The sequence below is a fragment of the Hermetia illucens genome, chromosome 2 (assembly GCF_905115235.1).
Source record: "Hermetia illucens chromosome 2, iHerIll2.2.curated.20191125, whole genome shotgun sequence".
Taxonomy (NCBI): Eukaryota; Metazoa; Arthropoda; class Insecta; order Diptera; family Stratiomyidae; genus Hermetia; species Hermetia illucens.
Window position 1 is genome coordinate 161838015 of NC_051850.1, and position 21722 is coordinate 161859736.

The 21722-nt window shown below is 40.5% G+C and overlaps 1 protein-coding gene across 4 annotated transcripts in view; it reads left to right on the forward strand.

Moving 5' to 3' along the window:
* Positions 1–17944, forward strand: part of LOC119647848 (solute carrier family 26 member 6) — a 61063-nt gene extending 43119 nt beyond the window's left edge. For all 4 annotated transcript variants that reach the window (XM_038049115.1, XM_038049113.1, XM_038049116.1 and 1 more), the window contains exons 3-6: positions 9878–10409; positions 10473–11213; positions 11271–11419; positions 17228–17944. In XM_038049115.1, the coding sequence (XP_037905043.1) occupies positions 9878–10409; positions 10473–11213; positions 11271–11419; positions 17228–17762 (1957 nt within the window). In that variant the 3' untranslated portion in view covers positions 17763–17944. The remainder of the gene's footprint in view (positions 1–9877; positions 10410–10472; positions 11214–11270; positions 11420–17227) is intronic.
* Positions 17945–21722: the final 3778 nt, after the last annotated feature.

Consider the following 21722-nt stretch of genomic DNA (forward strand, 5'->3'; position numbering starts at 1 on the left):
GCTTTTCCCTGTGCACATGCACGGTTATGTTGCCAAATCGGTGGTTGATATGGCAACTCCGACATATGCTTGCCTCCAGGGATTGGTCATGTACCCCGATCGTTCGGAATTTAACCTTGCCCTCCACCTTGCTTCTGAAGACTCTCCATAGTCGGGTATGGAGATCTTCATTCTGGGCGATTAGGAGGCACATAAGGTCTTCCGTTTCTATTGTCGCGGCTTTTGGCGGAAAAACTGTCACCATGTGGGCTCCTGGTATATCATCCCCAGCACATGTTGACAGTTCCACCTATTCCCAGCCTGGCAATCTAGGAACTATGGTCCTAATCCACGCTGCAGTCTCTTCCGTGGCGCAGTCCACGAGTATAAGGCCTGTTCGAAAGCGTATCCCGGTGAACATAAGTTTCGAAGTTCATTCCTTGCACATCTGCCTGGCGACAAGGTCCTCAATGGTTTCCTGCTCCTCACGAGTGAGTATTTGCTCGGGAAACATTTTTGGCAGTATGGCCAGTCGAATGCCTTTGACCACACTAGCATAGCTAATGGCGGACTTCCTGACTCCTGCCTTTATCCTGACCTGCCCGGGTTTTCTCCCCCCTTGGGTTCAGGTTTGGATTTTTTAGAAGCATTCCCTTGATGCGGGCTGATCTCGGTGGCTCCCCGCTTTCTCGGCTCCGGTAGAGATGGCTTAGGTTTCTTAATGGCCTCTTCTGGTTTCAGGTCTTCCTTCAGGTGGCGCAGGTACCATTTAACACCTGCGCCACTGAAACCTGTCTCCCTCCTGACGTCTGCTATATTTATCTCAGACGTGCTTTTGCTGGTCCCTGATTTTTGAGCAGTGGCGTTCGTTGGTTGTTGTCCACGCAGTATACCAATGTTAACCTTGGATCCACTGCTTGAAGTCCCAACTTCTCCCTTCTTGGGTGTGATTACCTGGCTCTCAGTATTTCGGAGATGTGCCTCCGCCTGATTAAACAGTTTTTGTGCGGTACGGAGCCCCGCTTTGTTGGTTTTCGTCTTCTTTTCTTTGTTGCTTGTACTCATTTGATTCCCAAGAGTAGTGTCATAGCCCCCCGTAGCACGGGAAAGTCTAACTTACTCACTGAGGTGACCAGGTATCAGTGAGGCTCCGTTCGAATACAGTTAGTTACCCCCGACTGCAAACTATCCAATGAGGACGGTTTCCATGACACCCTGGATTGGGGAAGGCGTTTTTCGACTCCCCAGTTGAATGTGTTTCTAACTGAAATACACAAAAAAAAATTGATAAAAGCAGATATCTGATTTATGGTCCGTTTATTTCTGAAACGTGCGATCAACAGAGATTATCAAGGTTGGAAAATCCGGATCTGTTTTCAAGCTATCATCCGTTTTAAGTCTCGGCTTAAATGCGCTGAATCCAATAGTATCGGTTCAAGGTTCACCTACGCCTATCGTTTTCTCAATTTGGAGATCGATCTGAGCCTAATTTTGGGAATTTTCGAATCACCGTATCAGCTCAAAGAATTTCTGAATTGGGTTTTTCACAAGCTAGTAACTCTAGTTTATCGTATATACACATGGTCCCAGATTTGCAAGTCACCACCATATGCAATGATTCAATAAGATTTTTCATTTCCTTTCAAAGCCTAGTTTTATCGGAGGTCTGAGGTATGTCTAATGATTACTTTATTATCGGAGGTAATCACAATTTTGGCAAGATATCAAACAAATGGTTTCGAATAAATAATCTTACAATAAATAACCGGGTTTGGGTGCACCAAGTGATAGCTTACGGAGAAGATTATCCTCGTTTTATCGAACACGCTTGCTGAATAAATATTCTGAAATATTTGCATTGTTCATGTTAGATTGTGCGAGAGTCCCAGCTAATCTGAAAAAACTGAAAGTAACAAAATTAGTAGTTAGGGGAAAAACAACAATTACAAATTTTCTAATTTCTCAAAATAGTACAAATGACTTCTTGTTCATCGTGGTCTATGCGATTTTCCGTTCAATTTTGCATGTAAGGAAATAAAATTCCTTTTAAGGTTTGGTTGTAAAACTGTCTTTTTGTCTGTCTGCCGGTTTGTCACACGCACTCTTCTCAGAAGCGGCTATACCGATTGACATGCGATTTGGTGAAGAGGAGCAAACTGTGAAAGGTATCGATCAGTACTTTTAGAAGTGAGTATTAGTTTTACCACTATTGGAAAGACGAGTAGTGCCGAAGATTGAAAGTGATGATTTTTTAACAGACCCATTCTCAGAAATAACCCAGCCGAAAAATCTAACAACATATTGTGTTCACCCTAAATAAACAAACATTGTCTATTACCGCATGACGATGCATGCATGGATATGTGCGCATCTAAATTGATGTAACGCATCTTCACGCATTTCCGCTCTTCTCCGTGCACAAAAGCAGACGTATATATGTTAAGCACATAAGTTAAAAATCGCTGGTAACCGCAACACACATGTCTATTATATTTGTTATTACTGGCAAGCTTTATTAGCATATACATATATATACACGTGTCTATCGGGAGCAAGTGACACTGAAATGTAAATAGCTAAAAAAAAAATCAAAGAAGAAAAGCTAAAACATTCCCACTACCCCGACGTTCATATTACTTCACTTTATGTGATGATGACGTCATGCATCTCTTGGGTACCATAAATTGACCTGAAATGCGAAACTTTGACCTCCTATAATTTTGTTAATAATAGTCGGATTGCCTTCAAAATTTTCGGGGGGGGGGGGGGGGGGGGGGGGTTTGTATGGTGATTTGAAGTCGGATATCAGTCGACTCAGCTGTGAATGTTGAGTTAAATCAGGGTCATAATCTCGGGTGAGCGCAATGCTGACCACATTGCCTCCTACTGTACTGTAGTGTACCGTTACGGTCTTGAATGAAGTGCTCTAACACACTTCAAAGCCCTGATCCAATATGGATTGTTGTGCCAACGATTATTATTATGCTTCACCCAATATCCGGAAGAAAGATCAGTTTCGAAAAGTACAAATTGAGCCCTTTCATTTGATATCCCACATGACCATGATCTGTGAAAAAAAAATTTACATTCTGCCTTCACATGTAAGGGGGGGGGGGCACCCTTAAAATTCAACACAAAATGGTGCCACTCATTGCATGTAAAGGGGCACACAGACCACATGTTCTCACCAAATTTCGTTACAATCGGTTCAGCTGATTCTGAGTAAATTGGGTATGACGGACAGACAGACAGAAGGACGGACAGACAGACATTGAACTGATTTTCATAAGACATGAAGCTGGCTCTATATGGTGACCAGGCCTCAAAATACGCTCCATATCGATATCTACTCAAATTAAGTTAATATATTGCTATGTAGATTTATCCTAGAGTTACGAAAATTTGCAATAATATCGACTATAGTATTAAGCATGATATCCCCAAGTTTTTTTCAAAAGCGGGAAAGTAACAATAGCTCAAAAATGTCTACTGTATAAATTTACTGCAAACCAAAATACTAAATATCAATATCACATTAAAATCAGTATTTTAAGATATTAAATATATATATATACGTTATGGGTTACGTGCAAATGGGATAGTTCTGCACTCAAATATACTTACAGAAGACCCGGCTTCCGATTTTTTTTATTATCCCTTCTTTAGCGCTACAGCTCGAGTCGTGTGACTATGTCCCCCGATTTTAAAAACCAAAAACAAACATATATCAAGCGAATCCTTCAATCCAGGCGGTCATCTGTCTTCTAACTTATTTTTGAGTAGGTCTTTGGACATAACTTCCTGCGGTATTTCTGCTTGCTTTTGTGTGCACCTCACATAAAGCACGTTTGAAAATCCGGATGCAGCAACATTTAATTATTTTTCCCCTTCTTACTCCTTGGATTATAGGTAGGATAAAAACGACACCATGGTTCCATTAGTAGGATCCAAATCACCGTATCACAATATCGGTAATCCTTCCAGGCCGCCACCGTGCCGGGCAGACACTGACAATATCATATCCCAACGGTTGAATTTGACCTTTTTCTTTAGAAGGCAGTCATGTTTTCTACGTTTACCTCGCCATCCTGGTACTATCAACGGTAATCCCAAGCAGTAGGAGCAATTAGCTTCGCCCCTAATATCGAGCGATTCAACATCCTTTTGAATTACTTTATTGTTATACTGAAGAAGCCACAAGATGAAACATAGATCGACGTGAATTGAAAAACGATTCGAAGCATACTTAGTGGTTGAACATACAAAAAGACCGAAATGGATGACGACAAAGGTACGAAATTACAATTTGGTGAACCAAGGCTTTTTGTCAGGAGCCCGATCAATAGATTTGGAAAGATATATAACATTGACAAGAAGTTAAGAAGACCCCACGGTGGATCTCTTGAGCATACCTTATAAGGGGGTCATCCCGTGTGAAGACCGTTCTTTTTCGCTTTCTTTAGAAATTTTTTGTCAAGAACTGGACAAAGATACAAATACGAATTTTTCACCATATATTCAATAATATCTTGAGCATGCGTAGTATTTTTTCCAGTCCGATAGCATAGTTCCTTATTGAAATACAGAGCAATTTCTACACCCACCTCCAAAAAAGGTGTTTTTCTGCTGCCAAGCTAGAGGGCGCTGCGATCATCTTAAAGAAAAAAATGTAAACGGCATTTTAACGTACAGCTTTAACCACTGTCCGCAAAATAGGATTATTAAAATATATTAAAATTTTTGGCCCTGATCCAACATGAATTGTTGCGCCAACGATTATTATTATTATTATTAAAATTTTTGGCGCCGTGTTAAACTTTTACAAAACTTTTTTTGTGACTTGGTGTTTTTTCGAGGCTTCTTTAAAGAATAAAAAAAATACAGAATGAATCACAATTATCCTAGTTTGTGGACCGTAGAAATATGTTCTGAATAATTCGTGAAAATTTCAAAGAATTTCGGTGGATCGATTTTGAATTATGGTGGCAGCAGATTTTCAATATGTGGTTTCGAGAAAAACGCATTTAAAAAGTTGGATGTGGTTTTTAGCCATAAAATCTGAACTGACCATTAATCTGCTGCACTTAGTCCATAAGCCTTAGGTTTCGCCAAGAAACACATTTACAGCCTTGGCTTCAATTCTTGTCATTTTAGCGAAGTCATTCCAACATTATTCGGGCCGATAAATACGAGCTTTATTATGGCGATCGACATAAATCTGGCATATGACTTATTACGCGTTTAACACTATAATTTCCGAACGACTCCGAATATTAAATAATCACTTTGCCAATATATTCTATACTATATCTAGATACAATTGATGCCAAAAAAAAATTCGATTCCGCGGATCCGACACACGGGATGATCCCCTTAAGTCACCGAGAAATGATTTCCAACGACTTTTTGATGGGTCTGCAAGCTGTGATATTGATAAAAAATTTTCACGGACGACAAAACCAAATGTTTTTTTCCGTTTTTGAACAAATTCTCCGATCGAGTGTCAAATACCTCGCTACTTACTAATTTCGTCTCATCAAAGCATCAATCTTGTTGTTTGGACCTGTTCAAAAAGTACTCCGAGGACACCTGTTTTGAACAGGAAGTGTGGATCCCAGGTTTTAAATCCTTATTTTTTTTATGCTATAATTGTCGCTGCAAGTCCAAGATTTCTGTGAATAAATTGTCTTTCTATTATACAGTCCCCTACTCGGCTTCAAGAGATATGATTATCTCACCGCTGAAGTTTTCGCAGGAACTCAGAGTATCAACTGCATGCTGTATCTTGTGTTCAGTTCTCAATGGCTCCCACGAATGGAGCGGGTTCGATATTAGTCTAACCGAACTCCACTTGAAAGCTCGATCCCTTAGGAAATCAATCCCTTTAGTTCTCCCATGGCATATACACAATATTCAATTACAGAAACGTGCGCTCTAGTATAATTTGGTAGGGACAAGGAGGCAGTATCGCCAAAAAGGTAAAGAGAGGCCAGCGGACCTCCCTGAGAAACATTTTTCGAATGCGGTCACCTTTAGGAATTAATAAATATATTATTCACCTAATATCTGTAGATTTCCGTCCCATATTTGTTTATGTGTCCACCCTAAAACATCCATTGGAATTTTTGTCATTGTCAGTTTCGTCCAGAGCAGAGGAAACTCATCAGACGCTGCTTCACCTCTGATGACTTGCCTCTACCCGGTTATAAACCCTATACATTCCTATGACCGAGAATCCAGAGACGAATGACTTCGTCCAGACCCAGACTGTTCAGTGCATCTCTCATTATGTTGTCACTGAATACAAAACCTGCCCATTTGGCTGTCGGTCAGAAAGGCATTGTTTTGAGATTATCTTTTTGAAAAGTAATCAGTACCATCGCAATTGGCAAGTTTCTCATTCTTTTGTAAGATTTAGTGTAAAACAAAACCTTATTAGAAACTGTCTGCCCATCTGTCTGTCACACCCGATTTACTCGGAATTGGCTGAACTGATTGTCACGAAATTTGGTTAGAATATGTGATCTGTGTGTCTCTTTACATGCAGCGAGTGACACTATTTTGTGTCAGATTTGAAGGACTGAAAGAGGGGTGTAAATTTTTTTTCACATACACTTTCGCGTGATACTGACGAATTTGCACAGAAACGACAGCTTTGACCTATTATACCTTTGTTAGTAATAGCGCGATTTCCACTAAACTTGGTAGGATAATGCTCTATATTATATCCTATATCGGTGCAAGATTTCTGATTCCTGGCAAAACTTAAGGGGGGTTTTGCAGTCGATTACCCAAAATTATAGTCTTCTTTTTTTTCTTCAGCCTTTGTCCCGTTCACAAGCGTGATCGGTTTCGCCATTTGGCTCTATCGAATGCTTGATCTGGGTGCAATCTCGAGGCATTGTCTTTTATAGTCGGCCAATTCAATTTCATAACGTAGGTCTCCATTGGCTGATAGCGTTGACCCGAGATATTGAAATCGCTCAGTTCTGGGCAGATCACTGCCGCTAACAGTGCGGGCCAGTGCGTTCCTCACGTTGTTTTATCGGTGGCTTAATTCGCAGGACGGCAATCAATGGCCGATGTTGAGGTGCTATGGTCTCATAGGGAACGGCTTTGCAATCAGTGACAGTGGTAAAATATCGGTGTCTTATGAGAATATAGTCGATTTGCGTTTTACTATTCCCACTATAAAATGTAGGAAGATGAGACAATCGTTTGATGAACCATGTATTCATAAGAACAAGGTCATGGGTGTCCACAAAATCCTTTTCACCCACATGACCATTAACGTCGCCGGCAATGATAATATAGTCGTCAGCAGGCACGTGACTAGCCTTTTCATCGAGAAGTTGCCAGAAGGCATCTTTCTCGGTATCAGGTCGACCTGTCTGTGGTGCGTGCGCGGTGAAGAGGAGAATGGTGCGATCAGCTGATATAATGGTGAGTTTCATCAGCCGATCATCAAATCGGTCAACTTCGACCATCTGAGATAGCAATGCCAACACCATATTGAGTGTGTGAGCTACCCAAATAGAGAAGTTTATAGCCATTTTTACCTCGTTCGCGTTCAATGTGGCAGCTTTTAGCACCAGACCATCGGGTTTTTTGCAGAGCGCAGATATCAATGCGACTTTTCCGAAGGGCTTTTGCGAGTTCCTGTATTCATTGTATGCATTTTCTTGGTCGGCCTGTCGCGGGACCTGTCACCAAGAGAGATCAGGTAGGATTTAGCATAGAGGACTAACTCGAACTATACTCTATTTATCTCTTTCCCTGATCTCAGCATTTTTTTTTTGTTTTACTAAGGATAGTTCAGAGTACGTTCCCGCAAATCCTCCTCCTTTACCTGGGTTTGGGGCCAGCATACTATGTTAATAGCATGTCGATTACCCAAAATAATCATAATTAACTATTATTAACTTTGTTTGAAAAGATTGAAAAGATATTAGTATAAAAGGTATTTCGAAGCGTAAGCACCATATAGTGGCAACCTATTGATTTTTTTTCAGATTTTTCTGTTGAGTGTTTTCTGAAAATGGATCCGTGAAAAAAAATTATCACTTTGGCCCCCCCGCACCCATCTTTCCAACAAATGTTAGAACTAAGATCGGCTTCAGAAAGTACTAACCGAAACCTTTCACTTAATACCCCACATGACTATATTTGGTAAAAAAAAATTAAACCCCCCCCCCCCCCCCCCCCCCCCGTTTGCATGTATGAGGATTCCCTCTTAAATTCGACGTAGAATGATTTAACTCACTGTATGCGTGAGCGTTCACAGTTCCTTCTACTGAATTTGGTGTCGGTCGCTATAACCTTTTCCGAGAAAAATGCGTGGGACAGACAGACCCGACTTTAATACGAATAATTTGATGTTCTAGTTATTTCCTCAAAGTCCATGAGACCTTGAGATATAATCCTATCGGTAATTGTGCTCTGAAAAAAATACAAAGACATGTAGAAAAGGAGGAAAGGTGTTCTATTTAATTTAAATACCATTTTATACAGATCTTTCATAATATTATACCTTTCATAACATAGATGTACATAAATCACAATCATGCGTTTAACTAAGGTTATTTTTCCCCTAATCCTCTACCGGAAAGCATCAGTTCTCCCAGGTATTTAGGGTTAATTTAGGGAAGAAATTGTCGGTGGTATCATTTCACCCCGAGACTTAACGTCTCTTGTAGAGTAGTTTACCTCGGCTGAGTTTAGTTGCTTGACTATTGAATTCAGGCACTTGAGTCAATCTCTGTGTCCTGACAAGAATGTAACATTTTTGAACTAAGAACCCCGACCCCCAACACGCTGAACCGCTAGCATTCGGGTTAGCTCCAGTACGTGCGTTCACAGCTGATAAACCTATGGTGTTGGGTTGGTTAGCAGTCTTGGTAGCCGTGTTGGTTCCAAGGTGATGCATTGCTGGACTTCCATTGTAGGAATTGCGAGAGAGGCGGCTTCGATTGTGTGGTCATGTAATTCGCGCTAACGAAAATTTACTCGTCAAGATTGGTCTGAACATCAAAGTCGATGGTAAGCGACAAAGAGGCCAACCAAAAACGGTGACTTGATACGCTGGATGGGGATTTGGAAGCCTCGCGACTGCATTCAGATCAGGCCTTTCATAGAACAAAATGGCGTTACCGATCACGTTGAATCGACCCCGCTTGTGAGCAAGACAAACGCGAAAGAAAAAACGATCAATGAAATCAAGTGAATCAAGGCAAGCATTGTTGATGCATTACTCAATGAAATTTGAAAATCTGCCGTCACATTAAAAAAATAAAATATCCGCATTATTGTCTCTCATAATGCAATGAAAACTTGCTTCTATGCAAAATTTATCAATTTATAGCATTGTATCGAAAATAATGCCAAGTCAAGGAGTTTAGATTTGATATGTTAATTACAATCTATAACAAACATTACTCTGAACTTTGTACTTTCACCTTTTCATTGTTCTGCTGCCAAACTATTTCGTTTCTCGTCGTTAGTAGTTCAGCTTTTTATCCCTTTATTGGTAATATTTTTGTAACTCTGTCTGTTTTGTGTCTCTGTCTCCGCCTGCTATCGTCCGGGACTTCATTCCTACTTCTTTGAGGCTGATCAGTCAGTCCACAGCCAAACTTAAATCTATCACCGCCACGCGTTACCTGGTATGTCCCCTGCTTCCAAATTTCAGTTACCAACTCCCGGTGGCTATTCGGTGTAAGAATTACCTCATCATGAAAATGAGAGTTAGTAGTATCAGTTTCAATTTCACTCTCGGAAGTTCAATACATGTTTCTTGATTTATTTCACGTCAAAAGTCGATGTTCAATGAATTAGATCCTGCGATCGAAATTACATTTTAAATAATAATAAATCAAATTTTCTTACAATATATTTCCAGATTCGAAAAGAACGAGAAAACTGGTATGCCAAGATACATCATAGATCGCGATGTGTACTTACAGGAGAAAGTTATCAAGGAGACTCAATACACCGCACGCGATAAAAGTCTCCTAGTGACAATAAAAGATAATTTCTCACAATGGAAAATTTGTGCTGCAATATTGTCGTTGTTTCCATTCATAAACTGGATTCCAACATATCCAGTAAAAAAATATTTAGTTGGTGATATATTTGCTGGAATAACTGTGGCTGTGATGCATATACCTCAAGGAATGGCTTACGGAATACTGGCTGGAGTGACGGCCAATGTAGGATTATATATGGCATTTTTTCCAACGTTGATGTATGTTCTGTTGGGTACCTCACGGCATATATCGATGGGAACATTTGCAGTGATAAGTTTGATGACTTTAAAAGTTGTGCAAACATATGCCACAGTTGAACCTAGTCCCTCAGCAGATGGCTCCATAGTTGAATTTACCCCAATAGAAGTTGTAACAGCAACCGCAATGTGTGTCGGTTTCATCCTTGTAAGTATTTTCTTTACAGGTTTTATCAAAGAATGACTTGACGCAATCTTGTCTAATTTCCAGATAATAATGGCTATTCTTCGTTTGGGAACTCTGTCAACCCTTCTGAGTGATTCGTTAGTGAATGGCTTCACAACGGCAGCTGCCGTGCATGTGATCGTAAGCCAGTTAAAGGACGTACTTGGAGTTTCCGTACCTAAGCACAAGGGTGCGTTCAAGATCATATACACAATAATCGATTTGGGAAAAGCAACACCAAACACAAACTTAACTTCGTTTTTGTTTTCCCTCGGCCTCATATTGTTTATGGTCATCATGAACGAATATGTTAAACCGTGGCTGAGTAAAAAGTGTCGTTTCCCTCTACCAGCTGAACTCATAGCAGTGGTAGGCGGAACGTTGATAAGCAAATACGCTGATTTTAAGTCACAAAACGTTAAAATTATTGGTGATTTGCCAGTTGGATTGCCATATCCAGTGATTCCAAGAATGGAATTAATCCAATTAGTATGGGTAGATGCGATTGCAATTGCCATTGTGAGTTATTCAGTGGTCATGTCCATGTCATTAACTTTTGCTAAAAAACATCAGTACGAAGTTTCAGCAAATCAAGAATTGTTTGCAATGGGCGTGAGCAATATTTTCGGGTCATTTTTCTCCTGTATACCACTGGCATGTTCGCTATCTCGATCGTTGATTCAAGAGCAAACTGGTGGCATGACCCAAATTGCATCAGTTATTTCCGCTTCTTTGATTTTGATTATTCTGCTATGGATTGGGCCGTTTTTTGAAACGTTGCCAAGGGTAAGCTTAATGAATTCATGGAGATTATTTAGGGATTTTCTAAATATTTATTTTCAGTGTGTGCTTGCCGGTATTATTATCGTTGCACTAAAGGGAATGTTCACTCAGGCGGCACAGTTGAAGAAATTCGCCAGACAAGGGAAACTAGAAGTTTGTACCTGGATCTGTACATTTTTAGGAGTAATTTTAATTGATATTGATATAGGGTAAGTCAGTAGATATTGAATTTAAGGTTACATTTTTCTATGCATTATATTATGAATGAATTTGTAGTATAATCTCATATCGTTTTCAGCGTGATTATGATTTCTGCATTTTTTGCAAGTAGGACAGCCTCAACACGTTGCTTGCCCGTAACATACGCGTATCGTTTAACGTATTAGCAACTCACGTTCAACATCATAAAGGCTGGGCATTAACAATCATCTTCGGTCCTATTTCCAAAAGTACTTTTGAATTTCCATGAAAATTTTGCAAAAATATATGTTCAATTTTCAAAAACTTGCCCCATTCTCGCGGATAAATTTTATACGCTCTTTTCCCAAATTCATGCTTTGGCGATATTACATGGCATCTGTGATCGCCAGATTTGACCTTTATAAACTTTACCTTTTGGAGGCTGGTCTTAAGAATTTATGTCAATATTCCGAGAAATATCGCTGAACTAGAAGAAAATATCTATCGAGAAGTAAGCGCAACTCGCCCCTTAATACTCTAACAGCTATTCAAAATGTCATGAACCCTGTTCATCTTTCTAACCACATGAAGAGGCATTATTCGAATTTGAGCGCCTACTATAGACTGCAAAAATAAACAATTAACCTGCTAGTACGTATTAAATCTCGAGGACTATATACCCTGCCCATAGGTAAATGTTAATGGGCACTTTACATCAAATAGATAGGTTTACTCCAACCGAGATTCATTAGTTACATGAAACGGGTTGTTTCTATATTGGCATTTTTAAAAACTTGTATCGGCGATCAGCTCCGACGTTATGAGTCGTACAAAATTGGTCTACCGTTCTCTAAAATTAGATTTATTATAAGCTTTTTGGTGGTAATGGTAAAAAATTGAACTCGATGGATTAAAGGTAACCAAAAAATTGCAGGATCTCCCAATGAACATCTAGGGTTTAGATTTATTATCAAACATCGGCACAACAGGCATACATAAAAATAGCGTAAAACACCATACACCAGCACTGTCGATAGCTTAAACGCTAAGGCCTACTTCAACATTTAAAAACAACTCATTTGAACCACACTACAAACAACAATACAACAAGGAGACTTCCTTCCTCGCCGCTACTTGCAGCTAGTTCTTCGCATCACTCCACAAAGGTCTTGGGAATAGGAAATAAAAGAAATAAACTCAGGTTCTGCTCTGTTGTATATACAAAAAAAATCTATGTAAGTATTAGTTTTGTGAGATTCTTGTCGCGAATTATGCCATCTTAGAAGGTGCTCCGGCCTTAACCATCATAGACAGTGGAATTGTCTTTTCATCTCTTGTCAATGCAAATATAAGGGGCAAGACACATTCAACTCAATAAATCTGCGTTGTCAACTACGGAAGTCCTCGGATGGTTGTTGTCCAATGCAAAGTCCGGATATAGCACAGTTTCACATTAGCACCTTTTCCTCTGTAGCGTTTGTCCCGTTCAAAAGCGGAATTGGATAGTCCCAATCTATTGTGCCATTTTCCTCGGTCATAGGCCTGATCTAGATGAAGTCGAGAACCAATGATTGTTTCGGCTGGTCTGTTTTTTCGTTTCCCATTGACTTTGATGCGCAGGCCAATCTTAGCAAGTGAGTTCTCTCTCGGAATTTTTCCACGATCGGTGAATGCTCTCATTTCGGATGTGATCGTGACGTGTTACGCCACTCATCTAATGCAACAATCTTGTCTCCTTTATCGCGAGGTTGTGTTCATTGTCTTTGATAATTGGCTAGTACTCAAAACCACAGAGAGCAACAGTCTAGACGACACTGCGGCAGATTTTAGATTTGAGACCTTCGCTGATGTGCCGATCACAAAGAACGCCAATTGTAGAACCTCAATTGATTCAAGTTGCACAGACATAAAGCAATTTCATATGGCAGTTCAACATTTACTCATAACATCGATCCGAGATACTTTAATGGTCCAGTTTTCGGCAGGTCGCCGCCACTGACAGTGATATGGCACCTGTTTCATGTCGGGCAAAATTCTATTTAACATCTACCGCCTCGAGCTTAATATGAATTTCGCTTTTGCAAATTGTTTTTTCTGAGGGTATGATTGCCATGTCAGTGGAGCCACAGCTTCTCAATCTCGTTGTCCGAGGTTAGAGCCCCAGTTCGTCATGAATTTCTGTGTTCGTTTCGCGCTTTCCCACTGCTATAGATTTACCATTTACACAGTATTAGATGTGATGATAATTAAACTAAAGCATCCTCTCACTGAAAACTAAATGCGGAAAAATAACAATATAAACAACAGCAAAAGAGTAAACAAGAGAAATTTTCCACTCCTAAATTACAATTTTCATGGATGGACATCGTATCTCGACTGCAGTTATATTGAAGATGAAACTCAATGTCATTTTGTCTCTTACCTCTCATGATAACTAACGCTTGTTCTGAAAAAATTAAATGTCTAAGTTGGTGGAGATTGCGGTGATAATCCACCGTAGCTGGACCCATCACTTGAAACTTACTATGAGGTCATCACAGCCACACATAGGCACAAAGTATTCAATCTGAGTACTGCAGCTTTCAACATGTATATATCATCAGTATCATGTTGCGAACCCGGATACATCCAATTTTACTCCCTTTCTGATTAGCCAATGTCAGCTTGTGCTCGGAGATTTCAGCGCTAACCATGAGTGATTATAACATTACAATACCACGATACTAGTACCGTATTGCTGGTGCATTCACCAGCTTCCCTGTTAACACAATTGCTATTGTTGGCCTGATTGACTACCTGATTTGAATCAGGTGCTCATTCACAGCTGAACCGACTGGTATCGGACATCAGTGAGATTGGAACCGCGACCTTCCGTACGATAGCCTGGTGCTCTAACCACTCAGCTATCCGGACATTTGAACTATAATATATATAAACACAAGTAGTCGAACATAAAAAATCTAAATTGAAAGCACACTTGAGCAGCTGCTATCTCTCATCTGACAACAGTAAGCCCTGCTCCATTATTAGAGTCCGCAAAGCGCAAAATATGCAGGAAAATTCGCAACACAGCTGATCAGATGCTTTAATTCACTCCTGTTAAAGTTGCCTCAGCGATCAAAAACGTAAGATAAAAACGGTAGAACCTAATGGAATAGCCATTGTATACGTGGGCCTAAATACCTAACGACCCTTAAATCTCTCAATATCGTTTCTGATTATTATCTAGAAGAAAGGGAAGGTCATTTCGATCTTAAAGTCAGGGGAGAACGCAACTCAAAATGACAATTTCTCAACGCATTCGAAAAGAAAGTGTTTCGAAAAATGTTCAGCCCCCTATGGGTTAGCGGCTCTAATTTTGGATTCTATGTTACAACCTATATAATGAATGAATGAAATCTATGAACGATGTCGCAATCGCTTGGTTGTGGATAAAATCTGGCTCGATGGTGAAGATGATTCAGGAAGGTAATATATATGCTAGAAGAAAGCATGGCAAATCCTGTCTCGAAATTTCATGACTTCAAGCATTGGTGGATTTCGGTGCAACACTATGTTAAATTTCGATTTCATTATGGACACGAGTTTTGAACCGTTAACGATAATAATGAACACAATACTAAGATCTTATCGCCCATTCACCTTATTATCACCGGCTCCCAAGGGCTTCGAAGTGCTACTCCATCCGATAATTGTGACTCATATTAAACTCGCTAACCACGGCACAATGACTTTCCCGTTCTCTTCTCCGAACAACTTTGGTGACCCTTGGTCTACTGTAGGCTTTTGATAATATCAATTCATATGTAACTTCTAGAGAATATCAGCCGTAGATCGCTCTCGAACCAATAATTAAATGTTCCCCCATATGTAGTGCCATTTAGTAACCCATTCATTTGGTATCTATCACATCACCAGGAGGAAATTAAATCATCAGCTATGTTGATGGCTGCTCAATTTTGACTCTGAAAACGACGAATCTAACATGTGCGCTCTAATGAAGTAATATTTTGCCAAATTTAACACCACCCTAATCAACAGGAACTTGAAACTATCTGATTCTAAGTCCACAGCGACCATTTTCAACACGTGGACCAAAGATGTAAAGATCATCACAAAGAAATCAAGCTATCTTCCCCAATAACAACTTTAAAATCCTCTGCGTTGTTCCCGATATCATGGCTACATTATCTGACATGCCCCATGGATATGCAACACGCTAAACAGCAAAAAACACGCCAAGTCCACATGAATAAAACTTGCCAATAATAAACGACAATAATCACAAGATGTCAGATAAGTGATCACCCCACCATCATCTAATGGACATTTAACGAAAAATGAAAGACCCTGAAAGTGACGTTTAAGTATTTAAAATGGGGATTTCTGGACAACGCAACCTACATTTTTGTCATGGCTTAGCTGCTTGATGGGGAGATCATAAGGTCGATTACGGAACTTAATCCCAATCCGGTACAGACGGAGCAATCACCATACATATCAGACAGAAAAACCCTACTCCCAACTTGGACCAGATAGTGCTCTCACCTCAATCCCTATCGGTCCTAATCGGGGGGGTTCAATCAATTTCTAAATGTTGATAATATACTATCGTTATGGATAAAATCCGGCTCAACAAGTTTCGGTGGGCGGGCCGCCTAATCAGTATGGATGAGGATGACCCAGCCCCGAAAGTTTATAAGGGCAATATCTATGGTAGAAAAAGAAGACGAGGCACACCCTACCTGAGATGGAGCGATGGCGTAGGTCAGGCCGCCAGGCAGCTTTTAGGGATATCGAATTGGTGGACCTCGGCGCTAAACCGGGATATCTGGAGTTCCTTATTAAGGCAGGCCTAGACCGGATACCAGTTGTTGCGCCGTTCATGATGATGATATGTATGCAACTGGTTCAACCATCTATTTTGCAGTACATAAGTATCAAATATCTGCTGATTGATGCGTTCAAATAAAAAATGCTCCATGCTCCTGTATCCTCATTACAGGATGGACACGAATCATCCTATAGAATTTCTATTCTAAACATATACCCAACCAGTAGATTTTGGCTATTCAGAATGCAAATCTTCCTGCTTTTCGAGGATAAATTCTGCAGAATATTGTTTTGGTTCTGACAGGAAAAGCTTAGAGTGTGTGGCATGGGAAGCTTGTTCTCAGATTTCAGTAGAAACATCAGCCAATGTTACTCACACTTCAATTACTTGTCTAGAGCCGGGCATGAAAGAAATTGAACCCGCTTCTGCTAAGACATCCGAAATTTCATTTCTCTCTACACTACAGTGACTAGGCATCCAGAGTTATTCCACCGTATTGAGTCGGTTTCTACATTCCCGAGCAATTCTCAAGGTGATCAAAGAACTATTCAGCGCCCTTAGTGCAGCTTGACTACCGCTGTAGCTTGTCATGGGCAGCTCGGATTGTAGCGCTTGTGCATATATATTGAAAGGCTGCAAATTGAGTAATGCATTTAGAGCTGTTCCGGATGCAGTACTCATGGCACCGAACAGTGTCTACTGGCCGATTTGTACGGCTTTTCCCAGTTGGCGGCTTTTTGAGTTCAGTTGTTTTACTTCAATCTAGCAAATTTTTAGCACAATAACGGGCAACAAAACTTTCCAGACATTTTTCCACGACAACCTCAATTATTTACAGATAGCAGCTTATTTCTCCTGCATCTTACTAAATCTTGAAAATTTTAAATTCTAAAGTAACACAGTTCTAAGAAATGCTTCAAAATATTTTACTACATAAGTCGTTAAAAAGATTTTTATTGATGCGATACATTAACCTATCTTCAATTTTTTTTTCAACTTCCAGACTATTTATTGGAATTTGTGTATCATTCCTGGCACTCTACATCAAAGGCTGGCGTTCATCGTGCGCTCTCCTGGGGAGCGTATCAGGATCAAACATTTACGTCGATCTCAACTACCACAAAGCAGCTATACCAATCCCATACACTAAAATCTTCCATTACCAAGGATCATTGAATTTCGCAACCCGCAACGCATTCAAAAAGAGTCTATACGGAGCAATCGACGTCGATCATAGGAAAATACGTCGCGCCTCATTAATTGGAGACAAAAATGGAGGATCAAAATTGCTAAATGATTTCCGGATATTAATTATTGATTTATCATCGATGTGGCACCTTGACGTTGCCGGCAGTGCAATTCTTACCGAAATACTTAAGGAGATGCAGTTACTTAATGTGAAGGTGTACTTAGCGAACCCGATGGACCGGGTCTACGATACTCTCGTACATAGCATGGCGTTAGGGGAGGGTCCGTTTGAGATTCTTCCAACATTGCATGATGCTGTGCTGTATGCTCGCTCAATTGATAACTCGTGATCTCTCTTCCTCCGTAAAGTTGAAAATGACAACGTGTACATTTTATATATATTTTTACAAGAGCATAAGATCATGTCGAATTACTCAAATCGCATAACACAAAGTGCCTAGTTGGTTGTACTTAATTCTATTTATATTTTAGTTGATGTTGCAATAAATGTTACCGAATTAATACAACGATACTCGTAATGTTTTTTTCTTTGCCTAGCCCACTATGGATAGCCTCAATTTGAGCGATTAATATTATTACTATTCTGTTAAGAGAAGTTGCACTGCTTCGTAGAAGAATTATTGAGCGCCATTTACTGGTTGTAGTGTACCTGGGGGGTGGGTTATAAGCTTGCAGGCAGTGTTCCTAGGTATCTTTAGCTTCCCCTAGGTTAGTTGGCCGTAGTTAGTGAGTATTCCGACTATAATCCGCAGGTTCTTCTTGGTGAGGTTGAAACAGTCCTTAGAGTGCTTGTGTTCGTGCCCTCCCATCAGCAACCTGAAGTACTCCATTACTTAGGTTCGCTCAGTATAGTTCCCTTAGCCGTTCCTCTTCATTTTTCAATGTCGAGCGATAATAAATCATTAATTTTGAAATGTGTATCGTGCTTTCCCGCCAAAGTGACAGGAGTACAAGTGTTTTCCACTTTTAAGCGCATGCAACGCCATCTAGTATCAAATAGAAGGAACCGAAATGGCGCTTTGAAAACAAGACAAAAAAACAGTTACAAAACAAGAAATTTGCCTAAAATATTTCAGCTTGCATTCCAAATCGGTCGACTGAAAAGGACTCGAATTTATGGACCAGAATCCTCCAAAAGTAAACGTTTTTTTATCCTAGAAACGATGACTATATATCCTCATATTCGTTTCCCATTGCATACAAAAAAATTGGTCTCAATTACGTATCATTACAAAGTTTAGTTCGTAGGTCACCGTATCTGCCCAAAAAGACACCTATATCGCCTGAGCAACCTTTCTAACGAATTCATAATTGTTATTGAATATCAAATCGTTTGATAAAATGTATGGCAATCAGGTCATAATTTAGATACTATATTTCTATTACGCTAATTAGTGATCCACTTTTATGCCAAAATATAAAAGGAATATGTTTTTGAAGATTTTCTAAATCAGCAGCCGTATTGGAATAAGAAAATGCCTGACTGAAACTAAAGTAAAAGTTTCAATAGATTTCCCCAAGGAAAGACGAGTCATTTCAGAAATCAGACAACAATGTTCCATAGAAACTCACGGATCATGTACAATTACCGAAAAGGAAACTCAGGTGAAACTTCTGCAAGCCGACTTCCAAAGTTGTCAAAAAAAAGGAAGAAAAATTGCTTTGGATGAAGCGGTGAGTGAATTCGAGACACAACATGAGTAGAAAATGCTGGAAGATCTCGTTAACTAAGGGAAAAAGCCTGCTTCAGGCGGACGTAGTTGTTCAAAAGAGAAAGATGGTCAGGCTATAGTATATTACGGGAAGCGTAATTTCCTTTCCCACAACTCTGCAAGTCATGTGGACACAGTTCTGTTTCGTGTATTTGGATGATGTTTTGGTAGCTTCTTCCTCAAAGTCTGAGCACATCTCGAGTGCATTTTTCAACGTCTCCTTGTGGCCGGTTTCGTCCTAAACGTTGATAAATGCAAGTTTCTTCAAACACAGGTGAGATTCCTCGTCCATTTCATTTCTCCTGACGGAATACAGCCTGACCCAGACAAGGTGCAAGCAATCACAAACTTGCCCAAGGCCGCCTAACACCAGTCCGTTTTGAACGCATACTTGTCTGGGCCCAAAACAAAAGACACACAAGAGATTGTATGATCTGAAGGGGCTGTCCGCGTGTTTGATAAATCCAGACAACAACTGGCTGATGCTACACTCTTGGCATTTTTTCGACAAGATGTACCCGGGCCGTTTTTGTTAATGCCTCTGACATCGCAGTAGGTGCTGCTCTTCACCAAAAGGTGAACCAAGTCTGGCAGCCGTTGAGCTTCTTTTCTAGACAGTTAAACCCCGGAACTACAGCACTTACGATCGAGAACTTCTCGCCGCGTACACCTCGACATACTAGGACCTTTCCGAGACTCGCACGGTTTCAAGTATTGCCTCACAATCACCGACAAGTTTATGCGGTGGCCTCAGGCAATACCTCTGAAGGAAATTACGGCGCAATCTTGTGTCGAAGCCCTCTGTCGAGAGTGGATCCCTCGCTTTGGTGTCCCTGCAGTCCACGCTTTTCTCGGAGTGAGGTAAATTCCTGGGATTCAAACGCCAGCGGACTACGGTATACCACCCGCAATCCAATGGGATGCTAGAGTGTTGGCACCGGACGCTGAAAGCCGCCATTATGGCCGCGACGATCCGTCCTGGACTCGAGTCTTGCCTCTCATCCTATTTGGTCTCCGAACAACCCGCCGGGAGGAATTTGCTGCCAGCCCCGCGGAGCTGGTATACGGGGAGAACCCAAGGCTCTCAGGTGATCCGGCCTTCGACAAGAGATCGGGTCTCACAGATTCGGAATTGCTGCACCTGCTGAAAAACAATATTCACCGCCTTAAAACTTAAAACTGCGCTCCCAAGGATCTGGACACGTGCCCGCACGTCCTGATCAGGACGGGGAGTCGCTGAAACCCCTAGGTTTCATCTAGGGTGGAGTGACGTGGTGCAGCAAGGTTAACAGCATTCGAAATTTATTTCGAATGTTGTTAATTCGATTGATAAATGCCACCACCGGTCTTCTCCGTGGCGGAGTAGGCTTTGAAATAAAATGTAAAAAAATAATACTTGAAGTTAAGAGAGAAGAGAGTTGACATAAAAATTTCAATCAAGCAAAACTAATTATTGAAGTTGTGAATTTTTTCTACTGAGAGAGTTTCGCCAATTATTCCTTCTGATACATTTTCAGATAGGCGAGACTCTTTCCTTTATATCAGTAAAATTATTTAAGCTGTGATTTCTACGTTTATTTTAAAATCCCAAGGCTCCGAATCGAAAGCAGTTGATAAAGATATTCACATCTAATATCTAGAAGAATCTTACAATCAAGTCGTACCAAGCCTAAAGAGCCATAAGGAAACGCTTATATTGAAACGGGAAGAATAAAGATAGGAGACTACAACTTTGAGACCGTTGATAATTTCTCCTATCTAGGGTAGAAAATCACAACCAATAACAGCTACGATGATGAAATCCACGCACGGTTGCTGGCAGCCAACAGAGCCTATTTCAGGTTACAAAAACTGTTCCGCTCGAAACGTCTCACCATAGGGTCAAAGCTCTTACTGCACAAGACAATGATCTTGCCAGTCCTCATGTATTCCTCGGAGACTTGGGTTCTTAGCAAGAAGAATTGCGAACTCTTGGCCGCGTTTGAGAGAAGAATCCTCCGAAGAATGTTTGACTCCCTACATGCGGATGGACGATTCCGTAGTCTACATAAATACAATCTACATAAATGAAATCTATGAGCCATACCACGACCGTCAGGTTGTGGATAAAATCCGGCTCAATAGGGTATGGTGGGCGGGTCACTTAATCCGTATGGATGAGGATGATCCAGCCCGGAATGTCTATAAGGGTAATATTAATAGTAGAAAAAGAAGACGGGGCAGACCCTGTCTGAGATGGAGCGATGGCGTAGGTTAGGACGCCAGACAGCTTTTAGGGATATCGAATTGGTGGACCTCGGCGCAAAACCGGGATGCATGGAGTTCCTTATTAAGGCAGGCCTAGACAGGATACCGGTTGTTGCGTTAATGATGATGATGATATTGAAATTGGACCCTGCTTCATTCGCAAGAAGAAATGGCGGCAAATGTTTTGACTGGTATTGAGTACCATCGTAACACACAAATAAAGGTTATTTCCGGTCGAATGAACATGGAGTTGTCTGTTGGTATGATCCAGGGTCAAGTCAGCGAAATTGCTGGAAGTTTTATTGAAAGGTCATAAAACTAACGCAGAAA